This window comes from Pygocentrus nattereri, chromosome 17, assembly GCF_015220715.1.
Source record: "Pygocentrus nattereri isolate fPygNat1 chromosome 17, fPygNat1.pri, whole genome shotgun sequence".
In the NCBI taxonomy this organism is placed as follows: Eukaryota; Metazoa; Chordata; class Actinopteri; order Characiformes; family Serrasalmidae; genus Pygocentrus; species Pygocentrus nattereri.
In genome coordinates, this window is record NC_051227.1 from 34,056,006 (window position 1) to 34,065,996 (window position 9,991).

The 9,991-nt window shown below is 40.9% G+C and overlaps 1 protein-coding gene across 2 annotated transcripts in view; it reads left to right on the plus strand.

Annotated features, from left to right (window-relative positions):
• Positions 1-6,808, plus strand: part of ulk2 (unc-51 like autophagy activating kinase 2) — a 32,298-nt gene extending 25,490 nt beyond the window's left edge. The window contains exons 18-27 of one of the 2 annotated variants that reach the window (XM_017694781.2): positions 91-362; positions 466-662; positions 831-940; positions 1,193-1,327; positions 1,688-1,899; positions 2,228-2,406; positions 2,557-2,675; positions 2,930-3,087; positions 3,185-3,320; positions 4,439-6,808. In XM_017694781.2, the coding sequence (XP_017550270.1) occupies positions 91-362; positions 466-662; positions 831-940; positions 1,193-1,327; positions 1,688-1,899; positions 2,228-2,406; positions 2,557-2,675; positions 2,930-3,087; positions 3,185-3,320; positions 4,439-4,503 (1,583 nt within the window). In that variant the 3' untranslated portion in view covers positions 4,504-6,808. The remainder of the gene's footprint in view (positions 1-90; positions 363-465; positions 663-830; positions 941-1,192; positions 1,328-1,687; positions 1,900-2,227; positions 2,407-2,556; positions 2,676-2,929; positions 3,088-3,184; positions 3,321-4,438) is intronic. The other variant, XM_017694782.2, reaches the window with a different exon arrangement.
• Positions 6,809-9,991: the final 3,183 nt, after the last annotated feature.

The following is a 9,991-nucleotide window of genomic DNA, read 5'->3' on the forward strand; positions in this document are numbered from 1 at the left end:
TTTACCTGAAAAAATGGAAGCATCTGAAAGGACACTTTAGTCATTGCATTTACTTTTAAGCTTAAATGTCTAAATGTTTTGTTTTTACAGGTTCTCCTGTGCCCTCGTCTCAGTTGCTTGGAGCCAGGCTCCAGAGTGCACCTACCCTGACAGATGTCTACCAGAACAAGCAGAAGCTGCACAAGCAGCTTTCTGATCCTGTGCAGCCCACCACCCTAGCCTACCCTCCCACCCACTCACCACAGCTCGGACGTCCCGGCAACCTGGGCACTTCACCCACAAAGCACCTGGGCTCCTCTCCTCGCACATCTGATTGGCTACAGAAGTCCCCCCTGCCTACGATCATTGGGTCACCGACCAAAGTAAGCTTTATGAATTAGATAAAATTAGAATAAATATTGCATGGTATTCTACATGTGTCATTAAGGGACAAAGAGATCATATGATCTTATGACTGTTTTACAGACAACGGCTCCTTTCAAAATCCCTAAAACCCAGGCCTCATGCAACCTCATGGCCTTGGCCTCTCAGCAGGGAATAGCAGATAGCACTACGCCCAGCAAGACGCTGATGGACGCCCGTGATATCTGTGCTCACCACTGCTCCCCATATCCTAGTGGCCGCCAGTCGGCTCCAGAGGCCAGCAAAACTACCTTTGGAAGGTGCCAGAGACTAACGCTTCTCTTTCTTTTACTCTTGAGCTATATAGTGCTTTTGAAAATGCATTACATTTGTTTTTCTGATTGACATCGTCAGATTTTAATATACATATGGGCATATTTGATTTGAATGGTTAACAAGTAAGTTTTTATTCTTATTTTTTTCCTCAGGTCTGTGAGTACAGGTCGTTTGTCAGAGCAGCCTGTGAGAATCACTTTGGGAGGCCAGGCATACCAAGGCAGCACAGACAGTCTAAACACAGAGAGACCTATGGACACAGGTAGCAGTCCACTCCTTTTGCATTACAGCATTCCTTACTCTGATGGGATTTTGTTGCTATTGTATAATCTCTTAATCTGACATCAATAAATAATTTACATATTCATTTAAATATAATCTCTGATATATTTTTCACAAGCATTTCACAGCTCAGAACATGTTGTACTATGATGGGCTTCTGCTGAGTATAAAAGTGTGCGAAGCTGGCTATGAGTGACCCCTGTGTCGTGTTTTTGTTTATCCTCCACCCCAGCCCCTGCAGGGTCCTGTGGTATGGCAGCAGGTGGAGCAAGCCCCCGCACTGTGGTATTCACAGTGGGCTCACCCCCCAACAGCAGTACTCCTCCCACCTGCAGTCATCTGGCCACTCGCCCACGCACCACCTCAGGTTAGGGATTCACCTTAATCACTCATAGCTGAGTTGTAGTTACTGCTACCCAGACCACTTAAGCCTTTTTAGAAAGAAACAAATATACAAACCTACTGCTCATACACTGTCAGAAATAAAGGTTCCCTATTATTATTGTACTAAAGAACCTTTAGCTAGGGGTTCCTTGGGTATACTTATTTCTCTGACTGGCTTTGATAGAGCACTTCCATAGAAGTGTTTTTCAAAGCTATCCACTGCATGCTCAAGTTTTTTCCACACAATTTAGCCACTAACACACAGCAAACTACTTGACCTAAAACCTTCTTTGGACTATACTGAGGTGTAGGTGTGATCATGTGTGCATTTGTATCTCTGCAGTAGGCTCCAACAGTTCAGGTGGCTCACTGTGCTCCACCAGTGGGAAGGTGTGTATGGGGTCTCCTCCGGGTATGACCATTGGCAGTTCCCCACCCGGGGCAGAGGCAGCCCCCAGCAGCCTGCGCTATGTCCCCTATGGCACCTCCCCACCAAGCCTGGATGGCTTCATTACTTTTGAGGCCCCCGAGTTGCCTGAAGAGACACTGATGGAGGTGAGGAGACCAAACAGCTAAGGGTAGTTATTTTAATCTAAAGGAAACTAGTCGAAGTACCATACAGAAAACTGTTTGTTAAAAAGCCTTAGTGTCCAGTGTCTTTGTCTGTTATATAACCAGGCTAGTAGAATGCAAGCTGGACAAATACAAATACAAAAAGGACAATTCTGTGCAAAGCAAAAAAATAGCAATACAATAAAAACTATAGCCATCTTGTCCATTTGTCCAGATACTAGGAAGGATAAACTTGTGTACCTTATTTGACAAGCTATCACTTTAAAACCATACAAGTATACTGACTGGCTTGTGTATTGTGTGTTTGCAGCGAGAGCACACAGACACACTCATGTACCTGCGGATGATGCTGTCCTTTACGGACTGTGTGCTGGAGATGGCTGCTGTGAGGGCAGGAGGGGCAGACCTAGGGGTTTCTGCAGCCTCGCTTTACCCTCCCCAGGAGAGTGTGGTGGTAGACCAGATCAGCCAGCTCAGCAAAGAATGGGGGTAGGACATGTGCACACACAGACAGACCACACGCCATACATGTATGCACCAGGCTCACCCAGTGGCAGAAAGACATACATGCATACATACAGACCACACCACACATGAATTCACATGCTCATCCATGTCTCTTTGTGTCACCCCCTTCAGGCAAGTGGAGCAGCTGGTGTTGTACATGAAGGCTGCTCAACTGCTGGCCTCCTCACTGCACTTGGCCAAGGCCCAGATCAAGTCGGCAAAGCTCAATCCCTCCACCGCTGTCAAACAAGGTGAGCAACTGCGTTTGACATGCACACTTGAAGAGAGCGTATAGAACCTTGATTACAGATTAATGTAGCGGTAGTAAACACTGATATTGATGAAAATAATCAGAAACTAAGAGTGTAAATCTGAATCGACACCTTCAGACTGATGCCTCATGATGCACTGATGAAATGTTCTCCTCCTAACAGAAAGAGCTTAGAATATCAGCAGTTCAGCGCAGACATACAGTGTCTCTCATGTCTCCTCTTGTGTTTCTCAGTGGTCAAAAGCCTGAATGAGCGCTACAAGAGCTGCATCTCTCTGTGTCGTCGCCTCACGGACAAACTCAACCACTTCTTCTCGGACAAGCAGCGCTTTGTGGATGAAATTAATAGCGTGACGGCCGAGAAACTCATATACAACCACGCTGTGGAAATGGTGAGATACAGACCATACTGTGTGCATATGTGTTATGCATGTGTCTTTGTCTTTGCAGTGGTTTGACACAGCCACTCTGCATTTATGTTTGTAACAGGTGCAGTCGGCAGCACTGGATGAGATGTTCCAGCAGACTGAGGACATTGCCTATCGTTACAGCAAAGCTGCCATGCTGTTAGAGGGCCTCAGCAAGATCCTGCAGGACCCGGCAGATATAGAAAATGTTACAAAGTGTGAGTAACTTACCTCATGGTCCAGCTTTAACCCTTAATTTTCCATTTGTGTTGCTGTACTATTTAATGGCACAGTAACATTTAAGCACAGACTCAAGGCCTATGCACACCAAGTGACATTATCTGGACTTATTTGGAATCTTCACATTAAATCTGATTGCATTTTTTAAACTCTCTGAGAGTGAAGGAGACAGAAGACAAAAAAATGGATTCGTTGAGTAGAAGCCATGATGAATTTATCTTTTTTCTAGCCCCAGAAAAAATTCCAAGCTTATTATGTACTAGGGGTTATTATGTAGTAAATACAGGGACTCCAATGCAAACTGGTTGAACTATTATTAAGTTATAGAAGAAGAAAACTTTTAAGGGGTCAAGGAATGTACACACATAGGGTACGCCCCATTTTACAAAAAAAGGCAACAACGTGGTGAGTTCTACTTCCTTATAGAAGAGCTGAAGCTATATAATAATTTTTATTTATTTCCTTAAGTCACTGTGGGAGTGAGGTACTGCTTCTGCTCATAGCTGCTCTCATAACAAAGGAAAATTAAAACATTCAAATCTTGTTGCTTTTCGTATAAGCTTTTGAGCTCTGCCACAGTCTAGATGGATCTGTTCTGTCTTGAATCTCATTTGCTTGAAATGAAACCGTGACACTGGAGCTCTGATTGGTCAGCCTGATTTTTTAATATATCCATACCACACAGAAAACCGAGCTGGCTAGATGTTAAAATGGCATTAATAAACATGTTTGTTTTTAAAACTTGACATACATATTTTCATCCATAAAATTCGAACTCTATGTGAATAAGCTTTTAGTTAATTACAGTTCCATGTAATATACATTTTGTATTCACAGGTTTGAGTGTGCATTTAGACTATTTTCTGTTTTTTATGTTGAGCAGTGGTGTACATGTATCAACTGTGTAAAACATTTTTCATTGTTTTACATTAAAAGTTTTAATCAAATTCATATCTTAATTTACCTATAATTGCTCTTTTTATTAAGATTTGTTTTCTCTGTTAGCAGTCTGCGTAGTACCTCAGCTTCAGTTTCTCTTTCTTCCAGCATTCTTCATGCCTGTGATGTATGTCTTCCTCTGTATGTGTGTCTACAGATAAGGCGAGCGTCGACCGTCGGATCTCTGCATTGTGTTACTGCACCGTCACGCTGTACGAGTAGCAGCTTCACACCACCCCTGGCCCGGCCCTTTGGCCCCAGGGACCACCCTCCTCTCAGCTCACTCAATCAAGGACCTCCTCGATTCTACTTCTTCAATTTCGTAGCAGTCAAGGCACTTTCCATTTATAATTACTCCTCTTTTTTCATGGACCCACCAGAGACAAGTATTATTTTTTTCATAAAGGACAAATGTTTGAGAGGGACTTGTGCACAAATTCACTACCAAAGATTAAATGTATCAATAGAGATTTTATTGTCAAGAAAGCGGCATCGGACTCTTTACTGGCATGAGCCGTCTCTTGTTTGTTTTTACAGTTTTCTTTAATTCATCGCACAACACAAGGGAACTTAATCCAACTTTTAGCTGTTTTTCTCTTTTTACACTGAGAATCGGGCTCAGTGCCCAGCAGCAAGACTGAGCGAACATTACAATGAAGCTCAAAGTTCCTTTCGAAAGAACAAAAACATTTTTTCTCTGCAATGACTTGTTTTTATACTGTAATCTGTGACACTGTTGCAATTATTTATTGGTTTTAGGAGGATATCATAGTGTTGAAATGTTAAGTTAGGATGCTTCTCATATTGAATGAGGGCTCTAGAGATAGAATCATGATGGACTGTAATTATAGTAATAGTGAATCCCACAAATATACAAAACAATTGCAGCAAACTCACTCGCACATGTTCACTCGGCACCTCTCGCAAGTTGTGTTTAGCACGGTAGCCTGAGATTTTTAATGTAATCAGATTCTGTGGGTTTTTTTTTTGTTTGTTTGTTTGTTTGTTTTTTTTAAATCAAATGCACTTTATTGACACAGAAGCGGAGAGGACTTTCCGGAAAGCTCGGGAATGGGAAGCTCATGGGAGGTGATGAGAGAGAGCAGAAACAATGAACACAGATGTTAGACTCTGGGAGACAATGCTCTGCATGGCAGTGAAGACCATAATAAGGACAAAAACATCTCCTGCGTGGAGTTGAAGAGCCTTCCTAGCTCTCTCTGTGATCAGGGTCATATACAGGTTGAACACAGCCGCAAGGTTCATCAACAATAACGGTCAAAATACTTGAGTAGTTACCTTTTAATTTGAATCGTCAATACTGAAACAAGTTTTTTATGTTCATATTAATACTGTAGCTTTTTTTTTTTTTTTTTTTTTTTTACAAACTTATGTTTGCATTCTGTAAATATTTAAGTATTTGTACTTGCATGTGTGATGTTTGTTTTGGTTTTTGTCCTTGAATGAATGCGTTCGAGCACGGTGTGTGATCAGTGGTGGAAGATGCTGGCATAGGACATCCCACCAGTCAACCCAAGAGCACAAGTCCTTCTTTTTGTAATTTGTGGTTTGATACTTGCCCACTACTGCCACAAATCTCTGTTCAAAGTCTTTACGAGGCCCTCCAGGAAAACATTAAACCTCATGTTTGTCTTTGCATGGCAGCTCTAGAAGTAACTGCTCTCTATAATGTACGTCCATTTAGGGAGCAGAATATAGATACGAAGTTCGACGTGATGCTTGGCTTTTCCTTGGCCATGCTCTGTGCTCGGGACAGTGTTTGCAGTGTGACCACACTGCCGAGGTGCACTGAAGGCCAGTTTCAAGAAACTGAACAACTGAAAGCACTAAAGAAGTAGGCTGCTTTCACATGTACATGTGTTAATATGCCGCCCCCAAGTGTTCTATAGCAGCACTGGCACAGATACTGAGAGGCTGTCTCCAGTGTGCTCTTCTTTACTAGAGGTTTGTGCTTGATTATATTTTGTTCTCCTGCCCCCTTGTGAGCCTTCACCTTCACAAAGCCTTTATTGTACAGAAAATGAAGACATAAAGACAGTCTTTGACTCTTTTTATAATATCCTATCATATATGGACATATCTCCATAGTGTGTGGATGACACTCCCTTGCCCAGCTCAGAGACCTGTGTATAGAGTATGTTCTGTTAGAATTGACTGGTACTGAACATGGGTCATACCTGTGGAACTGTAGAATGTATCTGCCCTGTCTTTAGCACCTTTCCTGTTTCAAATGAAAACGTAAACCTGGCCTGTTGTGGCCCATCTGATGCGATACGGCCTTTATAACTAAAGTTCAAGCTCCTGTTTTGTTTTTTTTTTGTTTTTTTTTTTTTTTCAATGATAAATTATGTAAATTGATGTTTTATCAAGACCAATTCTTTCTGTTCTTTCTGGAACTCTAGAACTACAGCCTTTCTTTATTAAACAAATTCATTTGAAACTAGCATCCATCTCTTTTTACACTGTACAAACTTTGATAATAAGAATAAAAATGACAATAATTCCCTTTTTTTCTGCTATAGAGTGCCTTCATCACTCTTTTATGATTAAAGGGGTAAAATCAAGGAGGAAGAACAATGGAAAAAGTATCTTTTGCATCTTAAAACTAGCTGGTCAGATGGCATCTTTACTGGCTCTTTGTTTAGGATTACACAACTCTGCAGTGGAGCCTCCTGAACAGAATCAGAATATGCATACATTAATAAAAAAAACAAGATGAAGAATATTGAAAAGGGAAGTGCAGCTAATATGCATATAAGACTGTGCAAAGTGACAAAGCAAGAGCTACATGAATAAACAAGACACAGGTGAAAACAATAATGATAGGGAGGGGCTAGACTGGAGACAGAAACATACAGACCAGTTAAAGAGGAGTTAAAACATTCTAGAACAGAGTTAGAGTTAAAAATATATACTCAAGGATTTTTTTTTAAGCTGGTGCTCTGACAAGTTCTATCTTTAACAACCTCGTGGTTCAGAGGCGTCATATTTGAGAGAAGAATGATCACAGGACGAAACGTATCGCAGGACAGTTTTTGAAAGCTCCATTCATTCTTCTCAGAGAAATTTCTTTTAGACCCAGTGATCCTGAAATTATTAATAATAATAATAACAATAATAATAATAATAATAGAGCAGTTTTCGTATAAGTGTCAGTGCAAAGTGTTTACAGACAGGTGATAATGTTTTACAGTAACAGAAGACAACAGATAAATTAAAAAAGAAAGACGAGACGTAGAAAAAGACGCGTTTTTAAATGTTTCATGTTCTCAAATGTTCTCAGCGTGTGAACTGATTTTGTCTGGCTGATAAAAGATGGAACCGAGTCATTTAGCATGCTAACCATCTAGCCGGCCGGCCTTATCTCGTAATACCACTTTGTACATCAAGGGGCGATAGTGAGTCACTGTCTCACTCTATACAGACCACAATTTGGAGTCCCATAAAACAGGTAAATCAGAGTGTTATCATATCAGACCACCACAATCCCAAAGACCACTGTATAATGTACCCATGGTATGAGTACCAAGTACTTTTACTATAAGAATTTGGAGTAATGGGGTAGCAAACTTGTGAAAAGTGTGAAACTGGCAGTAGAAAATAAATTCTTAATTAGATTTTAAATCCTCAAAGAACTACTTACAATGAAATTGTTAAAAAAAACAAGTTAAATATATGTGACCCGGAGCTCACCTCTGCCAGCAGGTAACAATTCTAGCATCAGCAGCCCAGTAGTAGTGCTTAAACACAGGGATGCCCGATCCTCCAGCTGCATTAGATTTTATAGGTCTAAATGAATGATAAATTGATGGCATTAAGTTGAATAAAAAGTAGCAGAAAGATAGATATTCTGAAAAAGATATAAAAAACATGAGCAGACAGAGCGTACCAAATCTTTATCTTTAAACCCTCATTTCTATGAGGTCAAATGATTTTGGGGCATCCAAAGAGAGAATAGCTGCTGTGCTGCCTTTCATTTATTCTCTGTATAGAATATGAAAAAGCAAACGTATGTTACCAAATGAACATCTACAACCCAACATGCCATTAATGCAAATTCCTACTGTAATATCACTTCAGAGAGAGTGGTCTTCAGGATTATGGTGGTCTGAATTGAACACTTTAATTTGCCGTTTTTATGGGACTTCAAATTGTGGTCTGTACAGAGCTGAATATGCATTATACACTGTCTAATAACAATTCATATGTTAATTTCTAACGTGTTTCTCTGCTCCACATGTGTTTTATTTCGGGGACATGTGTGTACTAGACTTAGTTTAGTTGTCTTTATTAGGCCCATTTTAAACATCTGTAGTGAAAGCGCCAGCTGTTACCGTAAAATGCGGTTTATACGCGCACTTGAACCTTTAGTGTCGATAGCGTGACCGAGTGCAGATGGCGTGACCTCGGTCAAATGAATGGCATGTATATAATTCCTGCTGTGATGCCCTGAAGCTGATGCATTTGGTCACACTGACATTTTTCCACTGAACGTCGCTGACTGACCTAACAGGCTGGCAAGGAGCCGACATGTAACTAGCTAATGCTACATATAAGCCAACACTGCTGTGCATTGAATTGACATTATTAGACTGTAAACCTCACTAAAACATCCCACACAAACCATCAAGCTTTGTAGTTTCAAGGCTTTAACAGGTCTAGCCTGCAGTTTGAATTGCTGGTGCTTGTATAATACGTTAATATGAAGTTATTAACCTAGTAGACTTACGTTCATGTAACGTAATTTCAGTGCACAGCATTAGCTCACTTGTAGCATCTTCAGTGGTGTGAAAAAGTGTTTGCCCCCTTCCTGAATTCTTATTCTTTTGCATGTTTGTCACACTTAAATGTTTCAGATCGCCAAACAAATTTAAATATTAGACAAAGATAACACCAGTAAACACAAAAAGCAGTTGGCGTAAGAAAAACAAAATTAAGACTATAGAGTGGCCTAGTCAAAGTCCTGACCTGAATCCGTTTGAGATGCTGTGGCATGACCTTAAAAAGGCGGTTCGTGCTCGGAAACCCTCCAATGTGGCTGAATTACAACAATTCTGCAAAGATGTGTGGGCCAGACTTCCTCCACTGCACTGTAAAAGACTCACTGCCAGTTATCCCAAACGCTTGATTGCAGTTGTTGCTGCTAAAGGTGGCCCAACCATTTATTAAGTGAAGTGATACTTTTTTAATCCCATAAATGGGGAAATTCCACCTCGGCATTTAACCCATCCGTGAAGTGAAACATCACATAAGGTGGGCAGCCCTAGGCACAGCACCCAGGGAGCAATTGGGAGTTAGTTGTCTTGCTCAAGGACACCTCAGTGGGCAGTGGGGATTGAACCGGTAACCTTCCGGTCACAGGGCCAGTTCCCCAACCTCCAACCCACAACTGCCAGGTTTAGGGGGCAAGCACTTTTTCACACAGGGCCCTGTAGGTTTGGATTTCTTTTTCCCTTCATAATAAAGACCTTCATTAATAAACTAAATTTTGTGTTTACTTGTACTATCTTTGTCTAATATTTACATTTGTTTGGTGATCTGAACCTTTTAAGTGTGACAAACATGCAAAAGAATAAAAAATCAAGAAGGGGGCAGACACTTTTTCACACCAGTGCATGTAGCAATATTCATATTTTGACTGCTATGCAACATTATAATTCAGAGGATCTAGTAAAAATGTACACAGGAC